Source organism: Gavialis gangeticus, unplaced genomic scaffold (assembly GCF_001723915.1).
Source record: "Gavialis gangeticus isolate Ggan-Ray unplaced genomic scaffold, GavGan_comp1, whole genome shotgun sequence".
NCBI lineage: Eukaryota > Metazoa > Chordata > Crocodylia > Gavialidae > Gavialis > Gavialis gangeticus.
This window is the reverse complement of record NW_017729027.1, coordinates 5,736,293-5,759,207: the sequence shown is the minus strand read 5'-3', so window position 1 is coordinate 5,759,207 and position 22,915 is coordinate 5,736,293. Positions and strand designations below refer to the sequence as shown.

At 40.9% G+C, this 22,915-nt stretch overlaps 1 protein-coding gene across 3 annotated transcripts in view; it reads right to left on the bottom strand.

The window, feature by feature from the left end:
• The window catches only part of CEP162 (centrosomal protein 162), a 79,261-nt gene that overhangs the window by 52,414 nt on the left and 3,932 nt on the right, over positions 1–22,915 (bottom strand). For 2 of the 3 annotated variants that reach the window (XM_019520396.1, XM_019520397.1), the window contains exons 4-7: positions 15,528–15,666; positions 5,560–5,712; positions 1,643–1,829; positions 535–593 (exon numbers count right to left, since the gene is read on the bottom strand). In XM_019520396.1, coding sequence (XP_019375941.1) covers positions 535–593; positions 1,643–1,829; positions 5,560–5,712; positions 15,528–15,666 — 538 coding nt within the window. Of the gene's footprint in view, positions 1–534; positions 594–1,642; positions 1,830–5,559; positions 5,713–9,202; positions 9,328–15,527; positions 15,667–22,915 lie in introns of those variants that run through there. The other variant, XM_019520398.1, reaches the window with a different exon arrangement.

Genomic DNA, 22,915 nt, shown 5'->3' with positions numbered 1-22,915 from the left:
AAAAGGGTGAACCAGCAGGAGGTAAGTAGGGAAGAGAGGTAAGAAGAAAAGCTGAAGTTGAGGGGACATGAAAAACTAAACATAACAAAGGTGGTAAAAAAAAATTGAAGAGCAGCAAAAATTACAACCGACTGAAAAGAAAAATTAATCTCCCAAAGCTGAAGAACTAATTTTATGAAGGAAATCAAACAGTTCATATAAATGGGCCCAAATACATTGTGGCTCACTTTATAAAACAATACTGAGGAGAGGACAAGTAACGCTAACAGTTTGTAATTTTTCCTTTTTTTTTTTTTTTTTTTTTCCTTTCCAGGTCTTTAAAGTATAACCCATTGTAGATCCTGCTCTACAGTCTGCATTTTTTTTTGACACTTCGGTACCTTCTACAATGAATACGCATCAGGAAGTCCATTTTTATTAGTTATTCAGCTGGTTAAGCTTTTTCTTTTCTTAGCTTATAAACTGAGGAATATGAAATAACGATACAAGGGACTCCACAGCTTAAAGAACTACGTGAAAGAATAATTGTAATACCAGATCTCTCGTGTTTAGATTCCTTTTCCTCTTCCATTTGTTCAACAGCCTGTTCATTCCTGCAAAAGTGTGAAAGTTACTTTGCTGTTGACATATGGGTAGGGAGATAAATTTTTAGGATTTATGTATTCTAACAATGATAAAAAGCATGTTGCTTCTTGCAGGTAACTTTAACAATATCTATACATTTTAAAACTTAAATACTTGACCTTATTACCAATAAACTTTTTATAAAAATACATACACATAAATTTCAGTGCAAATTAACAGATATGTTACAGCTATTGCCCACACAGCCAGAACTCTCAGCCAAGCCCTTATCTTAATGAATTTATAAGATTTCCTCTCTGGCCCACTTCACACCCACATCACAACCTCATAACAGGAACAATATCATTATCTTTGCTAACTGCCACTCCGCAGCCTTGGAGTCTATCCCTTTGCCCCACTTCTTCTAAATAAAACATTTTATCTTCACTTTTAAAGATTTTTTCAGAACTCTACCCCTGCTTCCTTGTCTGCTCTACTTTAAAGGTACCTTATTTCACTCTTTCTGCTCCCTCAGTGATGGCAGTTTTGAATGCTCATTTGTTCACTACCCCCGTCTTTGAACTTACGTGTTGCCTGTTACACTTGGAATGCCTTCCATGCTCTAGCGCACAAAAGCATTACTTAAATCCCTCTCTGAAAACTCCCTTCTAACATGACTCCTATACGGAATCCATCAGCTGATAAAAAAGGTGAAACGCCTACCAAATGTATTTATTTTCATTTTATAGGTGGTAAAAAAAAGCAAAAAACAAAAACACTTGAAATAATTGGTAACCATTAAGTTGTGCTGAGATTTATGTAAACATACACTTATCACTATGACCTTTATCCCTTCACCCTTCATTCTCTCCTGTTGTCTGTTAGGTTCATTTGTGCCCTATTTTAAGATTTAGGAATCACATCACATCATTTTACATATTCATACATGTAATACAGCACCTAGCAAGATGAGGCCCCAATTGTGGTTTAGGCCTCTGAACATCATCATCATGATAAATGTTCATTAATTCATTGATAAAGTACTTTAATTGAGTTTGTTAGGGTGTTTTCCACATACCGGCTAAATGGTGCTAATACCAGAGAATCATTAGAATCCAGCTCTTTGTTTAATCTTGAATAATCAATGGTAGATGAAGCTCCTTTCTCAAGTCTGGCAAAGAACCTCTCTTTTTCTTCTTGTTCTTCCAAAGTATCCAATCCAACTCCTAAAATGCTTGGATTAGGCTCAGAGGCCACAACTGAACCTAAGTTTAAAAACAATTATAGTCTAATTTTAACACTACAGTCTTAATAATACAGAATATCCATGAGTTTAATTATGGTAAAATCATACAACTATTATGATATTAAATAAGCATAAACAGCCTCCAGAATCCCATAAAAGACTGGAGGCACCTGGACCCTTTTGCAGTTATTACAGAGATAAGGGTGTACTATAGGGTGGACCATACGTCCTGGTTTGACTGGGACAGTTCTGGATTTTGGAGGCTGTCCCAGTGTCCTGGCTAGTTGGTGAAAATTGAAGCATAAGTCCTGAATTGGCGCCATCCACTCCCACATATCTGGCCGAGCTCCTTCTGAGCAGCAGCTGGAGACAGGCTGGCACCATTCCTCCTGTTTGGGGTAGGGAGTGCCTGGGTGAAGGGGGGCTGGGGGAGAGAGCTGCTATAACTGTGGGCTGCTCACAGGTGCTCACGATAGTCATCCATGTCACCCACCCCTAAGGCTGCTTGACTGCTGCACAAGTTCATCTGCTTATAGCCCAGCAGAGTTGAGACCAGGGAGTGACTACTGCTGGGTGCTCAGGAAAAGGGGGAATTTCTGGTGGGGGTGGCTTGGACCCCTGCCCTAAGGAGAACAGGAGACCCACCCTCCTTCATTTGGGAGGGTTGGGAGGAAAGCAGCTCTGGACTCTACCCTGGTACTACAACCCTGGCTGGTTCCATTTCACCTAGGCCTGAGTGCCCCCCTCCCACCCTGCACCTGTGTGGTTAGAATAGGTATGGAATCTGGGTGTTGTCACTTGAGGCCCTTAGGGCAGCAGGATCACACTGGGGGGGGGGGCATGGCCTCAGGGCTCTGCCAAATCTTCCTGGGTCTTTCCTCCTCTCTGCGCTTCCCCCACCAATGCATACCTGGAACACTGCTGAAGTGACACATTGCTCTTGTTCTCTGTCGGGATATCCACCCTCCCATCCCCAACTTGGTCGCTCTTCTGAGCTTAACCCAGGGCTGGAAGAGGTGCTGCGCTGTGGAGGTTGTGGCAGTGGCAAGGGCAGTGCAGGGCTGCTCCTGCTTTGTGAAGATGGGGCTCCTGCTGCTGAAAGCCCCATGGGAGAGCCTAGAGCCTGAGCCACATTGTTTGGGTTGTTTAATGGTCCCTCCAGGCTGCATACCACCAGATTCCTGAAAGCTCAGAGAGGGGGTAGAACCATCCTTGGAGGTTTTTAAGGCTTGGGTAGACAAAGCCTTGGCTGGGATGATTCAGTTGCGGCTCATCCTACTTTGAGCAGGGGGTTGGACTAGATGACCTCCTGAGGTCCCTCCCAACCCTCATATTCCACGATTGTATGATTTTTTTTTCAGTGCCACGAGAGTGTTATAACAGTGTAGTTGTTTTAAAATGTCTTCTAACAGGAATGAAGAAACATAAATGTACTTTCAGTGAAGCTCTAAATTCTGAATTTCTTTTCTAAAAATAGGCTGACACACAGTGTGTTACTTGTGTGCATTGTTCATCTACATTTTCTGTTGCTCATGGAAGCCATAGCAATATCACAGACCATCTCCAAACAAAGAAACATAAATCTGCAATTGAGGCAGCATCTATGAGTGCAAAGCTTACTTTGCTTTTCAAACAAAATACTACTGGGACACAGGGCTTAACTGTGCAGCTGCAGAAGGTACATTCACACACCATTACGTCCAACAGGATCTCTCTCTCTGTTCTAGTGACCGTTGATCAAAACTGATTAAAAAAATATTAGATTCAAAATTTTCTCGTGCACATACAAAAAGCAAAGCTATTACATTAAATGTACTAGTCCCAAATGTCAAAAGATGAACTGTCTACAGTTCATGAACGGCTAGAACACGTTTTACCACTGTATCAGCTGATACATCAAACAGGAAGGCAGTAAAGCTAATCCCAATATTGATTCAGTTTATTAATCCTTTAAAAATGGCATGAAAGTTGTTAAATGTTCACTCTAACAAAGGAGAAACATCTGAAATCACTACAAATGGTACTGAAAGTTCCATTCAGAAACATAGGACGGCGCACAAAGTTATAGGTTTCTGTGGTGATAACACTAACATGAACTTTGCAGAAAAACCAACTGTTACAAAATCGAAAGAAAGGTGGAACAGATTTCCTTGGAGTTGGTTGTGGGGCCCACATAGAACACAACTGTGTCCAGACAAACTGTGACACTCTTCCACTAAAACTAGAACTCCTTGTAGTGAAGAAAGATAAATATTTTCAGACTTACATAGTTCATATAGCCAAACTGCAAGAATTCTGTGACCAAACCTTATGTCGACTACAAAAATCTTGCTTCAGCATAACATGTTTTCTGTCATAATGTCCAGTAATACAGTGTGTTCTTGAAATTGATGAAGTATGCTTTTAAAGGTTCATACATCCTCCTAAATGTCCAACTCTGATTCTTAATTTCTTTCAAAATGAATGCAGGAAATTTTGGTTGCTATTTGTGCATTGTCAGTGAGAGAATTTTAAGTAGGCCATCCAATGCATGGAATGACAATCTACATCAGCTTTGGAAGCATCAAGAGACTTACAATCACTGAAGACAAAACTTGTCAACAAAAATGCTGAAATATGTACCAAATAATGCAAGAGAAGAATTGAGTCATTTAGGAAAAATAACGGAAGATTACTTGCTCAGCTTGTTTCCTTCAGCTTTACAACTGTGCCATACATGATCTGACACTTTGGGAAGATTCTTTTGCTGGTACTTCCACATTTAATTAAATTAACCTTCACCTCTGTCCTGAATGGAGTAATGTTGAGATCTTGTATGATTTTGTATGCAAAATATTTGACACTGAATCATTAAATAGACTGATAAATGCTGATGGTCTTTTTGATGAATTTTGCTCTGTGAAGATGTGGAAGGCAAACTGAAAGAATGGAGGGAGAAACCTATCCATCCCATACAAAAACTGCCGGGTTGAGATATTTAATCATTTCAGTTGTTCTCTCATACCAACAGATAATACTTGGTGTTTGGCTGAATATGCTCTTTGTCTACCAGGGACATCTGCTCCAGTGGAGAGAGTGTTTTCACAAATGAAAGTAACTGTGATCACCAGAGAAAAGCTGTCTCCATGTATATATGACTGCTGCTTTGTTGAGCATCAAAATGAATTTCAACGAAAACTGCCTGGATTTTACAAAAAGTTGCAAAACGACAATTTTCTCTTGAAGAAGATGCATTCCTCCAGGAGCTACCAGGTGTCTGGGTACAGAGATAAGGAAGACCAGAAGATGGAAGAAAACAGTGACTGAAAGGTAAGTCAGCAGTGTGGACTGGATTGTGTTCTTGGGCTATTTTTTTTCCACAAAAAAAATATATTATCGTAAGTCTTGTTAAACTCTAATTTCCATTTTTGGTGGATATCAACATTATTATATTGTTTACAGTGGTACAATTCAAATTAAATTTAAAAAATGAAGTTGGTTACATTTTCTTTTTTACAGTAACCCCCACCTTCACTTGAAAAACAATGTCCTGGATTTCCTTAATGTTGTTCCACCTCCCTGCCTTACTGCAGCCTGCCCACCTGCCGCTGCCTGCAGCAGCACCACTGACTGGGGAAGGAGAAAGGGGCAGTGTCTCAGGTTTCCTTAAAAATAATATGGTCACTGTAGTTTAGAACAAGCACATTAAGGTAAGAGTTCATAATAGCTTGTAAATAACTAGCTAATAGTTTCATCAATTTATTTCTTACCATTAGTTTCCAAGCTATCTCTGCTTAAGGCCACAGAAATACCATCCTTTTTTTGAAGCTGCATCATTTCTACACGAGCACCTTCATCTGTTTCTGCAAGGGGCTGGGAACTCTTCTGTGACTTGAGAAAACTTCCATTTGTCCCAAGCATTCCTAGAAAATACATTTCCATATCAGAGAAATTATTAATTACAAGAGTTTGTACTGCATAGTATTCTTGCATTCACCTTTCAGAATATGTGCAGTTGTAGATGACCAAACTGCACATTTTCCATATTTCTCTACTCATAGTCCCTATTAAGTTTTGAGTCTCAGGCCTGTATGTCTCATTTGGTTGTAGCTGACTTAGTTGCTACCTTTTCAAGGCTATAATGAAAATTTACATCAGACTACGTGAGAAAGCGTTACATGTTGCGAAGTGTTTCAAATCCATAGAAATACTCATGGAAGTCAATTATAAGATATTAATATTTCTTCACAGAAAAAATGGTTGAGAGCCAAGAACAATTGTTGTCTTGCATTTACTTTATTTATATTTGTAAATGGCACTATTAGCAACAGCTCTGAAATTTTACATTAATTACAATACCAAAATTGTTTTAGAGCTGGAAGGGCTTGGGAGACTCAGGAGACTGTACAAGTCATCCACCTTATCGTGGGGGTGGAGTGGGGTGGGGGCTTGTAGTGTGCACCAGGGAGAGGGCCTGCATGGGGGAGGCCCTGCACTGTGTTTACAGCAGGGTGGGGATGGGTGAGGGGGGGAAGGCAGAGTTGTGCAGCGTGTCAGTAGCCTGTGAGGTTGGGGAGGTAAGGGCTATGGATGGCCCTCACATGGTGTGCCCAGGTTGTTTCCTGCCCACACTGCATGTATATCTACTGAGAAGCTGGACAGCCTTGGGTTAAAGCACAACTCAGCAGCTCTTTGGCAGCACAGTATACCCACTAGCAAGAAGTACTTAACACCAACCATTTTCTGTTCCTTGCAGTTACCATTCCCATCACACAACAGCCTACTGGCATTGAAAGGATACTGCATTTTATTTGGGTATCTATTCCCTCTACTTTCTATTTTTTACCTTCTGCTCTTCTTAATGGGAAGAAGTCATAGGCTTATCATTTTAGTGTGATTGTACACTTGGAAGCATGTATTTTTTGTACAGGCTCTTTTAAGATCTCACAGGGAGGCACCAAATTTAATTCCTTAAATCCACACTCCAAGGACTGTTTAAGCAAACTTTTTAATGAAAAACAGTCTTTGGAGCAGGTACCACAACCCATATCTTCCTCCGTTCCAAGAAGACTGCCCTAACCTTTAGGTGACTAACCATGCTTACTCTTGCTTGGCAGTCACCTTGCTGGGGACACAGACCCCCAGTTATCTTTCCCGGTTGGTGCGGCAGGCTGGACCCGATGATCTTCCGAGGTCCCTTCCAGCCTTACAACCTATGAATCTCTGGCCCAATGAATCTTGGATTCTTTTCTGCACAATGGCACAGCTTTAAGGGTGGAAGCGCCCATCCAGAATAATTTATAAGCTGGTGCTGAAGGCTCTCTTCTGGGAGGTAGAAAATGTAGGTTTTAATCATTCTCACAGGCAGAGAAGAGAATTAAACCAGGGTCTCTTAAAAGATTACACAAGACATGAAATAGCCTGAAAACTGGAAGTCCTGTTTTTCAGCTGTCTTTACACAGGAATTTATAATTCTCAGAATGCATATGCTTTTAAGTAAGTTAAAGCTAATTCTAATGCCGTTTTTCAAAGATAACTCCATTTATGAACACCTGGGTTTTATGTAATGTTCAGAATGCATCCAGGCCAGTTTGGATTCATCCTGTGAACTAAGGGCTCCTATACATGAGCAGGGAGGCTGCTCCGATGCACTGGAATTCCAGCATCTCATAGCAGACTCGATTAATCAAGTCTGGAACATGGTAATTACCTGATTAAGCATCTGGAGCATGGTAATTACTGTGTTCCAGCAGACTCCAGCATCACGTGTATCAGCATCCCCAAGCTGAAAAATGGCGGTGGGAAGCACTGTCACAATTTTTCAGCATGGGGATGCTGATAGACATCATGCTCCAAGCGCTTTTAATTAACATGGCTCTCAGCACTGCACTAATTAAAGCCCTCCCTGCCTCCCAAAGCATGTCTATAAATGCCCCAAAACTGCACATTTATGCTGGTGTTTGTTTACACGTGACCAGTCCCACAGAATTCCACTGGACTTAATTGGCTTACTGTATGTGGACCTAAGAAGTTTGTTATGTGTTGCTGAACTGAGCCATTTAAACATGCCTGAATTGCAGAGTTAGGCCCTGATCCCAGTGCTGCTGCTCCTGCAATTTTTTGCCAGGTTCAAATTATGCAGTATATTTCTCAAATCCCCAGCTCCTGAAGTCAGGTAATTATGTGAGAACATGAGCATTTATTTGGAACCCAAAACAATCTGCCAATCATGGCTGCAGAGAAGCACTAGACTCAGAGAATAAGAATATTTTAGGCTCAAAACCAAGATAAAAAACAAAAAAGCATAACGTTTACTCTAAGTATCTTTTGACTTTGAGGTTCTGACTTATGGTTTTTCCAATGCTTAATGTTAATAATACTCAAGACATATGGGTTTTCTGGAAAATTGTCCAATGCCCTAAATAGAGCATGATCTGATTTAGCATGTTTATCTGACATATATTTAGTAAACAAAACTAAAGAAGTACCGCCATGTTAATTTCATGTCACAATAGCCACATGTATTTGAACTGAAATATTTGCTTAGGAAAAGAATTAAATACAGCACACTTAATGTGGTTTAAATATTATATTCAAACAAATTCAAAGCATTATGTAGAAAAAATTATTGTTATTGGAATACTTGTAAAAATGTAAAGATAACACAACAGCATGTACTTCCCTTACATTGTTTGTTTAAATTCAAGGAAAAGAATGAAGGCACTGAAAACTGTTGACACACTAATTTTAGCACACCCAAAGAATTGTGTATGATATGCTATGGTTGTCCACTCATCTACTTCAACAGAGTTTAACTCTCTTCCACTGAGGTCACTGCGGCACCTCCAGTTTCACTGTCCCTATCTGCAGAATCACTTGCACTACTTATTAGTTCCATTTCAGAATTGGACTGAGGCAAATCTGATTCAGAACTACTTGAACCACATTCTCTTTCACGAAAGGTAGAGATGTGCGATGGAAAATTTTCTGCAGAAAAATAAAGCACTGAAAAATTTTCTGCCCCACATCTTTGATAATACTGTACTGAGAGACTCACGAATCTTGTAAGGAATTCCTATTGATTCAGTAGTAATCTACCTCTTTGGTTCTCAACAGAGGGTGGGAGACTTAATAAGCTACAGTTATGAACCAGAACATAAGGATTATACAAAGTTCCCAACCTGCAACATGGCCAAATAAAAATCAGCATCTTTCAGGAAAAAAGAAATGCACTCCCTCAGCTAAAGCTGTTTTCATGCCAAATTACTCCTTTTAAATCTCTCCTGTCTCTGGCAGTTGATAAATGTCCAAAACAGCTATTGTGTATATTGCTGAGAATTTTAACACACACTCAAATTATGAGTTTAGCTCTTTTTAAAGTTACCTGCATGTTAGAAAAAATAAGTTTGTTACCCTCAGAACTGTTTGGACTGTCAGATCTGATGCTGCCATCTTCCTTGTTTAAAAATGCATCTTTCTTGGCCTTGTGGAATTTTTCCAGCACTTTGAATTTAGACAACGCCTTGCTGTGAGATGCACTGGAAAGAGGTTTTAGGGGAACTACTTTAAGTTTAGACAAAACATTCACAAATATTTAGGTAAAACGGAACAGGGAGTAAAATGAAAAAAAGATTGTGAGAATTCATGTTACCACACTGGAAATTAATTCTATCTACTAATTCTTGTAAATTGAATGTTATCATAATTTCGCAGCTGAAACCAAAAGTGAAGATACAATAAAAGTGCTGTAACTAATGCCTATGAGCAGTTAAAACGTAGATTATATCATGTTCTCTTTGTACTGGATTCAGCTTTTACTTAGCATAGTAATGTTACATTGTAGGATGGACAGAGGTTAGAATACACATTTTGAGGATAAGGAAAGTAAATATTAACATAGCTATTCTGTTAATAGCTTAGAACTTTGCACTACCAGTTTTCAAAGAAAGCATCTGGATCTGCTGAAGTAAATAACTGAAAAAGATGTGATTTCATAGATTTTCAGCTGGGAGGGACCTCAGCAGATCATCGATGAAAACAGTAGTAACAGTCTTGATAATTCAATATCTCTAATAATAAGGGATGTGCATCTATAGCTTGTCTGAAGTCTTCTACAGATGTATGCAAAAAGCACTGAAGTGAATGGGAACCTTTCCATTGACTTCAGTAGATGTTGATTCCTAACAACAATGGTTCTGCTGAAAACTAGCTCCAAATGTCATGACTCCCAGAAGCACTGATAACATCTATAACAACCCATAAACACTATCCCATTTTTCAACTCCCTTAAAAAAATTATAACTCCTATTTCCCACATTTTGCCCTTGCAACTTGAGAACTTTTTCAGTTTACCATTTCCCAGACCAAGATGCTTTTCAACTCATTATTTGTATGAGACTGATCTAACAAATGAAAGCATATATTCAACTAGGAAGCTAGCATAAGGGAGGTTTCCTAGAGGATTAGGGAGTCACGAACATCACTTAGAGGGCCAAGCACCAATATTTCTCTTATCATATCTCTCAATATATATCAACCTGCTTGAATGTGACTTAAGAAAAAATACACACGGCTTATTATTTGATAATGACTAATGGCTCTTACTATTTATACAAAAATGTTATGGTACAAATAGTTTACAATCAACAAGTTACAACTCTCAGTGTTTAATTAACCCATGGGAAAGCACAACGAAGACACAAGGCTATACCTACAGGCACTATTTAGATCTCATGCAAATTGATTTGTCATTCCTCTACTACATAAGTTATATGCTGATGGCACTATACCTAGAGTAAAATATTATTCAGCAAGTGCATATGCACATTGCTGTATGGTATGCTATGGCGACGTAACAATCACATGGGTCTACATGTAACCAGCAGCTATGTTACTACAACAGCACACACCTCTATTTTAGCACACCGATGTGGTGATGTAGTGGTAAAATATAACAGTGCGCCATGCGAATGGCATAGGATGAATGGTTACTGTAGCAATGTCGCTGTATGGTGACATGTAGACCTGCCCAATGTGACTAAGGAGACATAGGAAAACACAAAGAATATGAATCTGGTTGGATCAAAATCCCTGAACTAATGGAAATTTATTATAATCCATTTTTTAATCAGAGGTTGAACAACATACAAATTCTTGTATTTCTACATCACACCTTTTTTAACATCTAGATAAAGAATCTAATGTAATCACATGAGAAAATGTGAGTCACCTTCATCATTACCCACCTACACTAAACTAATATTATAAAGTCTACAGCTCCGCTGGTTGCTTTGGGTAATGACAAATGAAATATAGGGCAGCTTGGTTTTAAAAAGGATGTCAAAAAGGACAGCAAAGGAAATGAGTTTCTATTGGAAAGATACAAGCAGCATTAGGCTGACATTAAATATTAGGAAATTTGACTTAATCAACTACCAGACTGGAAATCGGACTGAGGCATCTTCTTTTCATTATCTCCAACTTTTTCAGCATTGTTTTCCATTACTTTCTTCTCTTTTCTCACTTTGACAAATCTTGTCTGAGAATCTTGAGAAACAAGAGAGACAGCAAAAAGAGCCAGCAAGCAGAAAACAGTAGACAGAAATCTGTATGAACCTTAATAACTAAAATGGTAAAAAAGAATTACAAGGGGTATTGTGATTTAACACACATCAAATGCACCTGAGAAAAAAATAGAGCAGTGGCCTCTAGAACTGAGACAGCTTTTTAAATGTAACAAATAAGAGAGTCAAGAGCTTATCACTGTTCTGTGCACACTAGTTTAAAGACAAAGGAATACAGGTTGAATGTAGAAACACATTAGACATTACAAATATTATTGCCATTCCATTAAATGTATTTCACTGCTTTTTTAGACAGCAGAATAGCAATCAGAAAAGCCCACTGTATCTTCTACCATGAACTAATAATCTGTTACGTGATTACCATTTGATGCTAAAAGTCAATCTATTGGGAAAAGATGATAAAATAACAGATTTGTGTTATGTAATAGATGCCAGGAAGACTAAGACTTATACATTTAGGATGAGTTTGTTTGGTTCATGTTGACAAAATATTTTTGGAAATATTACTACTATTAATAGGGGGCCAAAAGCACCAAAAGCTTAATGCTGTAGGCCTCACAGAAGTAGAGCTTCTACAGAATTTAAAGAGAATCCTGTTTAAAGTCAATGCAGAGCTTTGTAAAATTCCATGGATCATTACCCTTAGACTTGAAAACTTAGATTTATAATTTATTCCTGCATTTGTTACCAATGCCGCAGTCAGTTTATTTTTCAGCAATACTAAAAAAAATGTTCTTTATGCTGCACATTAGTAAGTTTACTCATAAATTTCCTAGCTTCCAATTTGTTAAAATGACACATTTACTACACAGTAAAACCTGTAGAAGTGGAGAAGATGCACAACACAGCCTTACATTGATGTAGGTCACTCCGCTCTCACGTAAACATAACGGTAACAAAAACTGGAAGTGACTACATCGTAGCATAGCATTCATGTGTGTTTCCTCTCCTCAGTTCCATGCATTAGGTCATGAAACCTGCTCCTCACCACCTTGTGGCCAGGACTGAAGTAGCTCCTACAGAGCACAGTCAACTTGGGAGATATGATCATTTCTCCACTTTGTACTGGAGAGTACGTTTATTGCTGGGGGAGGCAGGGGAGCAGAGAAATGTCAGTTGATAACTACTCTGTAGTAATCCTGAGAGGTCTTCACACCCCAGATCACTTACTTTTCAACTTACCCATTATGGGACTTTAGTATTGTAGCACTGCTAAACCACTGCTCAGTTTCATAAACAACAAATTATATATGGAGAACATGTATGAAATATATGCCTTGTTATGACTGAACTGCACTTAATAAAGGACCTAGAACAGGTGGAATAAAAAGATGGCTCTGTCTATACAGGAGTGGCCAATTTGCAGCATAAGTACCACAAGTAGCACAGACAGCCTATGTGTGTGGCATGCAGCAGATCAGGGAGGGGACAGACAGCACAGCAGCAAACATGGCAAGAAGCAGAGGAGGTGAGTCAGGGGGCACAAGAAAAAAGCAGAAAGCAGAGTATGAGATGAGACAGAGGGCAAGAGGCAGAAAGCAGAGCAGATCAGGCAGGGTAAGGAGATTAGAGTGGGACTTGGGGAAGGTTCAGGGCTGATTTGTGACATACCTGACAAAAAGGTTGGTTTCTCTGGTCACTAGAGTAGAACCCAGATTTTTCACAGGGACAGTTTTCCAACCCCACCCTCCTCCCACCTGTGAAGATAAGAGTTTGCAAAATACCCAGCACAGGACTACTGAGGTGTGCCAGGGTTTTGCTGCAACTTTGAAGAAGTGACACCCTTGCAATTAAATCAGCTGCAGGGGACTGTTGCTGTGCTTTAGCCAAGTGGTAAAGCAGCATTCTCTGAAGCAAAAACCACAGAAAACAGCCAAGTGGCTCATACTTGTCAACTGACTGCAAACTAAGTAGGCTGAAGCCACCTAGATACAAATGAATTGGGTTCTATTGCAACACGTTCTGTGTTGCTGTAGCTCAACTGTTGATAGTACCCACGATGGCTATTTTAGGTACTGGCAACATGAGCTGTAGCTGCAATATGGATATGTTGTCACTTTTGCATGACTAAATGATCGCTAGGGCTAACGGGGCCTCTTCAGCAGCCTAAGTCTTAGCCTTAGCCATGTCTCAGTACCCCTGCTCAGACATGGTCCCACTCTCTGACAAAAGCATAAAAAAGCTCAACTGTTTCATGCCTCCTTGAATTACCTGTTGGCACAGATAACGTACAACTAGAATATATTTATGGCCTCTTTGCATTGCAGGGTTAGAACAAAGATTCTGAGGTATGGGCTAAGATCTTTCTCTGGGTGCATCTACATGAGATGCTTAATGTGCAGTAGAGTAACTGACCAAGCATTATAGTGCCAATGCCACAGGCAACTGGTGCCACATGAGTTGGGAAGGGGGGGCATGTGCCCCTCCCCCCCCCCAACCAGCCAGTCACCGAGAGGCGGGGGTTCCCCATGGCCAATCGTGCTGACCATCAGTGGTGCTCCCAGAAGTCTTTGCCTGGCATCCCCACTCTCTGGCCAGCACATGCAGGGGGGGCACTGGTGCTCCCACCTGCTCCCTCTGCCCATCGCCTAAGTGGGGAGTGCGGGGTGTGCTGCCTGTCAGGGGGTAGGCCACCACTCTCAGGGGGTGCACCCTCAAGAATCACCACTGGTCAAGGCAAAAACCATGCTATTCAGCTAACACGTGCATTAACCATCACAAAAAAAGTGTGCCATATCACTAATGCGTAGTATGGCAGCCTGCTGTGCATTTATTTAGTATTTCCTTTTGCAAGTACTAAATTAAACGCGCAGTAGGCATTGAGCATTAATGAACATGTAGACAAACACACTGTACACGAAATACTAAAATATTGTCTTGGAAAACTAAAACATTTACTAATTAAATATTTACTAATAAAGGTCACCTAGGCTAGGCTTTTATGTAACCTTCTGCTTTTAAAAATGTGACTTTCCTGTTTGATGGGAATCCATGTTTTATGTTGATGAACTGCAAAGCTGTTGCTGTGCTTATATTCTTTTCTTAACTGCTAGCTCTGAGACATCACGCTAGGCTTTATATTTGTGTCTATTCAACACAACTGAACTGTTCTTAGTTGTACTAATGTAACAAACTGGTTTAAGCAAAAATGGTTCCACATGTCCATACTAATCCTGCTGATTTGAACTTTGCATTTGAACCTGACTCCACACAAATGCTGTTCTCTACAATTCTGGCAAATACCTGTTCCAGTGTTCCCAGCAATAATAATTTCAGAGAGGTGTCAAAACGTTGCCTCAAGAATTCCAAAAAGAAAACTGCAAGATGTCAAACCTTCATAACCCTCTGGAAAGGTCCCTTAAATCTGAAGTCAGCAATAGCTCAAAACCCTTTTTGTAAACAGTACCAACGTAGAATCCTCTCTCTTCAGCAAAGTTGTCTGCAGTTGCTTTTGAAAAACTATTGGGAAAACATCCAAGATAACATTCCAGGGGTATCTGACAAACCAAGGAGATGACTAACCTGTGGAACTCAACAGGCAGACGGCCAGGCACCTATTGAGTATGTTCCAAAACCTGCCTCACATGCCTTCTCTTGTCAGTTCTCACAACATGTCCAGCCCATTTAATTCTCAGTGTTCTCATCTGAAGTATATCTATCAAGAATATAAACCTTGCCCTTTTAAAATTGTATCTTTTTCCCCTCTCAATTTTAAAAAATGGAGTTCTACAAATATTGAATAACTGTATGCATTAATGATGCAACATCATGTTAACATTTAGGAAAGCATAACTGATACCCCATATTTTCTAATTAGCATGTTTTGCATCACAAAATGAATCTTATTTGGTATATTGATCTCATTGGTTTAACAGATTCAAATCAACAAAAAAAACAACACAGTAGAGAAGATCCAGTTTATAACTTGAATCTTCCTTCAGATCAAGATTTAAATGCAAGTTTTTCATACATTTGCTTAGTTTTCCTTTCAGCAAATAGGCACACTAATATGTTAAAAATGCAAGTATTTTTGACCTACATGTTTTATCAATGCTACTCTGAATGTAAAAAAAAAAGAAAGAAAGATCTTTACTGACACCCTGTGGCAGAAAAAACCAAGAAGTTATATAGATATGTACACACACAATATTTACCACCATCATCAGAATCATCCTCAGCTATCCACCACGGCACAGCATCTTTTTTCTTTGATTCTTTCCTACTGGGTTTCCCCAGTGTCTCAAGAACACTGGACTTTTCTTTTGAATGTCCGAACGAATCATCTGAAAGAGACTGAATAAAAATTCCACAGGATTAAGAGAGCTCTCCAGACAGATAAGTTTTGGTTATACTTCAAGTTTTCCTGTGTTTCAATTATTTATTTTTAAAGGACCATGCTCCTTATAACAAAAATAAGACATTTCCATTTGGTTTTGAACGTGACTGAAAGTTAATTCACACTATTTCTACATAGCCAGTCCAGAAGCTTATTTTGACCAGCCTATCTGCTGATCAACTAGACCATTGTTTACTTAATTTACAAATACAACATGTGGCCATAAATTCAGTAGATGACTGGCTGCCTCTTAAGTGCTATGGGTTGGCTCATCAGTTACTACTGGAAAGGTGTCACAGAAGTTTCCCAGTTGCTTTTCAAAAATGTTCTTCCTGAGGAAGGAGTATGGCCTAAACATTTTGTCTGGCCTGTATACTTTAAAAATTCTGGCTTTAATAGGAATTGTAAAATTAACTGCTCAGTAGCAGAAAAGTCCAAATGAACAATATGCTCAGCCTTTTGGATTTTACTCTTTGTGACAGTTAAAGGACCTATTTGTAGCAATTATTTTAAATAAAAAAATGGATCAGAACCTAACCACATTTTCTCAGGCCACAGCATACAGCAGAAACTGCACAACTGTCCTTAATTAGCACCTGAGCAGCACAGTTAGGGTATGACTACACTGGACCCCTGCATGTACTAGTTGAGATGTTCCTAAGCATACTCCACCTACCAGCTCCCACTTGCATGCTCCACATATGCTGTGACCATCTCCAGCAGCCACCCTCAAAAGCATGCCGGAGACCAGGGTTTTGAAAAGAAACAGAAGAACAGCACTGAAGTGTCTTCACCACAACATTCTCAGATTTGGAACAAGCAAAAAAGAGCTGATGGAGTATGCTTGAGAGTGTCTCTGAAGGACCCACTACTATAATATCCCAAAGGCAAGTCCCTGCCTTTTACCTCTGGGATGACCACCCGGGCATTGAGGTTCCTGATGTGGGTCAGAATTGCAAATTCCACTATGTTCTTGAAAATTAATTTTACAAAGCAATATGCCTGAGCAACTACTCCCCAGTTCGATCAGCCTGGTGAACACACATGATTGCTAGTTAGTCATAGAGGGCACTTCTACATGGGCAATTAACACGGAGCAATGAACTCCTACCAGCCCAGAGCTGCTCTGACTTGGCTCAAGGTGCTGCAGAGGGGCTGGCTAGGGCACGAGGGTGCGCCAGTGTGGAGCTAGCTGGCACTTGCATTCCACCCCTGCTTCCAGTGCCTGCCTCCCCATCCCAGTGCCTGCCTCCTACCACCTCCCTCCCCACCCCACTGGTTACCTTTGGAGCAGATCTCAAAAACAGTGGTAGCAGCCTTGTGCTCATCTGGAGCCAGAGCCTAAAGTAATCTGGGGAGGACTGGGGTGGTGGAGAGGGCAGGCTGCAGGGTCTCCCCCCTGTGTGCCCCCCCCAGAATCTCTTCCATGTGTCCCTTACCCACACTCCTCCCACACCCACCACAGATCTTCCTTACTGCATGGTTCCCTCCACACTCCCCTGGCCATGAGCCACCCCAGCCTAGGACATGTAGCAGCTCAATTGTGGCTTCAGTCCCAAGACCAAGTCTGAAGCTGGAGCAAAGCTGCTGCCTACCCTAGGCTGGTACTAAACTAAGACAAGGCTTCCCCCCACAATGCTATTTGAGGAAAAGCACCCCCTCTTAGATTTGAGTAAATACAGTATTACACTCAAGTGGTTCTGTATTTCACTCCACATACAGCAAGCGGAGAATCAAATGAGACAATGCAGCATGCATTTAATGTGCTACTTTTTCCTCTACACAATAAGTTAGGTTAAAAAAAACAAACTTTGGAAAGGTTAATTTAAAAAGTTGCAGCAATTAAATTTTAAGGCATGTATCAGTTAAAACTTTACTGTTAAGAGTTAGCAAAAGCCAGGAAATCAAAGACATATAGGATGTATACACAAGATATACACGCAAGGTAATACAGCTGTGGAAATTTTAACTCTTACATTTCAAAAACCTTTGCCTATTTTAAGAGTGCAATCTTGATACTGGAATCAACCAGGGTCTGCGTATTTAATGTGTATGAAACCAAAGGGTTATTAACATTAATAAGATCCTCTGTGGTCCATTATGAGTATTATTACAAGCAATGGCTTTACCATAAAATCTGACCTATACTTTACATTAAGAGCTAAACAAATGTAAATGGTCCTACTGAGAACAGCCATAAATCAAATATGAATTGTCTAAAATTAATAAACCTTTAGTAACTGTTAACAAAAATAACAGCCCAGGAAGACAACAGAATGGTTTTCTAGCTAATACTTCTAGCCCACATCATTAGCTCTTAAGTTCTTGAGAACTAAAAAAAAAGTTTTACAAAAATAAAAATCCATCTATCAGATTTTCATTAGGCTTCAGAAAGACAGCCTAATAACTATAAGCCTCGCAACATGAATTTTAGGCAAGCTAATGAAACGCCATTTGTAAATTGTGATACTTTTAAATAAAAACACATGATTTAAGCTTTTTATGCAGAGTTGTTCACTAGCTCAGAATAAAACAGCTTTACATTTTTATTATGTTCCCTATAAATAATAACCCAAATAATTTCCTTGTACTAGTCACTACACAAGTATGTATTATGGTATCACTGTCCCAGAAGGATGGAGAGAAGAGTCCATGAGGATGGAGCACTTCTCTCTAGCTAGGAGTTACTGACAGGTTCTTCATGAAAGTTCTGTTATCACTTGCTGTTTCTTTTATGACTAACTGTATCCTCTACTCAGCAAGCGGGACTTGGACAATGCTTATATTCCTTGGAGTATCATAACTACAGAAACTGAAAACCCCAGCTGTTGTGATTGAGATCTGGAAACTTTCTATGTCCAGTCATCTTGTCTACTTCAAATAGTAAAGTTACAGCTGGGAAAGAAAACATTGACATACATAAAAAAGTCTAGCACGTCTTCCCACCATGTCAGTTGTCTTATCCCTAAGATTTACTGAAAATAGTAATAATAATAAAAAAAACCCCTCTATCCCGCACCCAGCTGAATTCTCGGTATTAGTTCCCACTCCCCACCCCCACAACACTGAAATGATACAGTGGAAAGCCACTTTTCCTCTGGCTAAATAGTAATGGTTCTGATTAATTTTTTTTCTTGTTGTAGGTTAACTAAATTCAAAACAATTCTTCTTTTTATACGCATGGTTAATATGCTACCATGCACAGTCAATAGGACTACTCAAGGTAGTAGAGCTAAGAGATGTACCAGGAATTGCAGGACTGGAGCTTTAAAATGTTAACCGTTCTCAGCTTAAGAATGTCGCAATCATTTAAATAAAATACTTCAAAGCCGTGTTTATTGGAAATTTTACATTTCTTTTTCTTTACACAAACTGATATGAGACGCATTATTTAATATGCACAATCTTTTGAAAAAAAAATCAAGACTCCTTTAATATTTAATGTTTATCTTTCCAATATTAGTTGGCAGGTTTTTCAATTAAGTGAATAAGCTTCCCCTTCTGAAACAAACTCTGCTTTCAGATGCCCAAGTATATGACTAAAACAGCAATCATCACATGACTCTAGGACCACACATGGCTCTTAAAGCTCCATGTGCGGTACTCACGAAACCTAAAGCAAAGCAACTAGGGTGACAGTGAAATCAATGCTGGGTGGCAGAGGATCACTGAAAGAACACCCAGAGAACATATGAGGAGGTTTGATAAGAACTTAGGGTGTGGGTGGGTGTCACAATGCAGAAGGAGACCATGTGGGGCCTTGGAATGGAGCAGGGCTTGAATGCAGAGGTGTGAGACAACATCACTTGTGCATAGGGACCAAAAGGATGACAACAAGCATCTGCTGTTGGTCACGAGAAACAAGTGAAACCATATAGCAACCAACTTATAAAAAGGAATTGTGAATACAGGGAGAACACCATGCTTAAATTAGTGATAGCTATAAAGCTAAATATCAAGCCATTGTTGGTGAAACTTTTGAAAAGTCTGGGAAATTTTTCCAAAGCCTTCACTAAAAGTTAGGTAATCTCAGTCAAGTGCATATACTAACCTAATAAACAGCCAGAACCTAAGCCTTGTAATCTTCAACCGTGATTTGCATTTTTGACAGTCTTTCACTCCAAGCAAAACAAGCAGCTCTAACCCCAAGCACAAGCATTAGCTATGGAAAAAAAACAAAATCTCACCATCGTACTTCTCAGTAAAAATTCTACATCATACTGCTTCCTCAAACTACTAACAAATATTAAAACTATTTCTACTACTCCATTACAACACCCAACACACAGGTATCTGCCAACTAAATAGCTGCATAACAGCACTCATTCAACCTTCTAAGCGAGTAGAAAATGTGTTTTCTAGCCCTATCTTAGGTAGTATAAAAGATTGCAAATTTTCTTGCAAGTATAAAGTGAGGCAGCATGCATATAAGGCATGCTGGATGTGGCTGAAGTCATGCGGAATAGAAAACTTAAGAATTACTAGGCCCTTATGGCTGGTTTGGTGGTATATGCACTTGAGCAAACCTAAATGGTTTAAATCCTGACACAATCTGTTTTATATAGATTACATCAATGCAACATAAAAATACTTTTTCTTGGCAAAATCCACTTGTTGACTTTGTAGCAGGGCACTTGATGTGCCTGCCACTTTAAGAGATCAGGCAGCCTGCTGAGCGACCGGCAGGTGTGGGTCAGGGCTAACTGCAGGGTCAGTTGACCCAGGGGGTTGGCAGGTGAGACTAGACCTGAGCAAAGGAGTCACCTGATTGGAAAAAGGCTGGGTGTAGCTAAAGTATAAGCCCAGATCCTGAGAGCAGGGCTGGCAGTAACATCTTAGGAGCTGGTAAAAGAACATCACCCAGCAGGAAGACTGCTGCTCCTGAATGCCAGCAAGAAGAATAACATCTGCAGTTTTGGGTAGGAACTAAGAGGATGGAAGAGGTTCCTCAGGGACCCAGTGTGGGGGTCCAGAGCCCTGAGAAGGGAGCTGAGTGCCTGGGGCCTACTGAGAGGCCAGATAAGCCCAGAGAGAGAGAGGCTGAATGCACAAGGGCCTAGTGAGAAGCCAGGTGAGCCCTGGGAGAGTGGCTGAGTCTATGGGCCTATTCAGGGGCCAGGTGAGTCCAGAGAGAGGGACTGAGTGTTTGGGAGATCTAGTGAAGGGGTCTGGGTGAACCCAAGGTGCGGGGTAGAGTACAGGGGCTTATTGAGGGGTGTGGGTGAGCTCAGAGAAGGAAGGAGCTGCATTAAGGAAGACCTATGGAGGGCTCAGGACAAGCCCACAGAGAGGGAGTCATCTATGGAGAGGCCCAAGAAGGCAGACCCACAGAGAGGAAAGGGCTGACAGCTGGAGGACTGACCCTGGGAATCTCAACTGGCCTGTGTGAGGCCAGGGCCCTGGAGGGGCTGAAGAGTGAAATAGACCATGGCAAAGACTGCCAGAGCTGGGAGAGCCTGGAATTCTTGACTGGCTTGAGGCAGGGACATGGCCTAAGAGAGGCTGAAGGTCCTTGTGTTGCCACAGCTGAGCGAAAGGAGTCAAGGAGTATGCAGCCTGGGATGGTGATGGCTTGTGCAGGCCATCTGAGGAGGAAGGATCAAGGAAAGGGGTCCTAGAGTGAGCTGGGGGCCAGACATGGAGAATTCAGCTGGGAGATGGGAGCCAGGGCTAAGGGGCCCAGTGGTTAGCAGCCCAGGAGGGGAGCCAAGAGAGGGACAAGTAAGATCAGGTAGGAAATCAGTCCTGAGGCAAGGGGTCTGAGGCATACAGTGAGGCCCAGCAAGTATATTGAGACTAGAAGGGGCCGGGAATAGAGCACAGGGCCAGACCAAGGCCAGTCCAAAGGCCTGGAGAGTGGCCAGGAAAGTGGAAGACTGATACGGGTCCAGGATGACGGACCAAAAGGGGCTGGCAGCTTGGAGAGGGGCCAGGAGACACCGAGGGACCTGTTAGCCGAGGAAGCGTGAGACTGACAGGTATGAAGATCCAGAGAGGGGCTGGAAGAGAGACTGAGGGGTCTGGCAACCCAGGAAGGGGCTGCACCATGTGACTGAGAGGTCTGAGGCCCAAAGTGGGGCTGACAGGCCAAGGGGTTGGAAGACCTAGAGAAGGGATGCATCAGCAAGTGGTAGAACATCTGTAAGAATACCATCTGTGAGGCATGGGGCATGGTGTAGGGGGTGTATGGAGCCATGCAACTGGCCTATAAGGCCAAGACCACAATCTGGGTGGTCACTGTAATAAGGTCAGGGTAGCCTCCCACACTCTGTATATCAACTAACATCAAGGTGTGGCAAGCAAGACCTAGGCAGACTGCCCACAGAGCAGGGTATTTCAAAAAAAATTTTGGGTACCCTGTGACAGACTTATCTCAGAAACCCATTGGAAGTAGAATAATATTTGAAGACTATTTTCCAACTCAAGTGTTTTCAATTTTGAGAGCATTTCAGATGAAATGGAAAAAAGTGAAAGCGACCATCCACAGAATTCTGTCAGATGCACATATAAAATAAAATTAAGGAACAGATCATTTTCTCCTATCTTCTTCTGCTACTTTAATTGCTTTGAACTGTAGTAATTACCTGTTTTATTTGTAACAAGTAAAATAATTCTCAGAGAGAAATGTAAATCTAACTCTCTTCTCACTTACATCAATAATTCCACTGATCTTCACTGTAGTTACTGTCAATTTTTACCAAAGCCATGAAAAGAAAAAAATTTGGCTTTAAGTTCTGAGTTGAAGCTGTGCCTTAAAACATCACATTAGTTTCCCAGGCTCTCCATTTAGTGCTCCTCAGTAAAGGTACATCTGTTCTATGGCTGTAGCTAGCTGCACCACTCCAGGAAGAGAGACAGACCTGCCTATGAAAAAATCAAAAAGCTTCAGGAAGAAGCAACCAGACTATTGCAACTGTATCTACAACTGAAACCAGAAACTTTTCAGAGCGGACAGCTGCTGCCAGCAACCCAGCCATTACCACAGGCTACCGATTCCAACTGCGCCACCACCTTTGGCTGGCTGCCACTCACCTCTGCAGCACCCCAGCTGCCTGCTGGCATGTCCACCACTTTCCACAAGCCACCAATTTCTGTCCCTAAAGGCAGGGAGGGAGAGGCAACTTTGGTAGTTACAGCAAGGGGCATGTGCCACAGGAGGTGAGTGAGACTGGTGGAGAGGGCACTGCAGCGGGGGGGGGGGGGGGG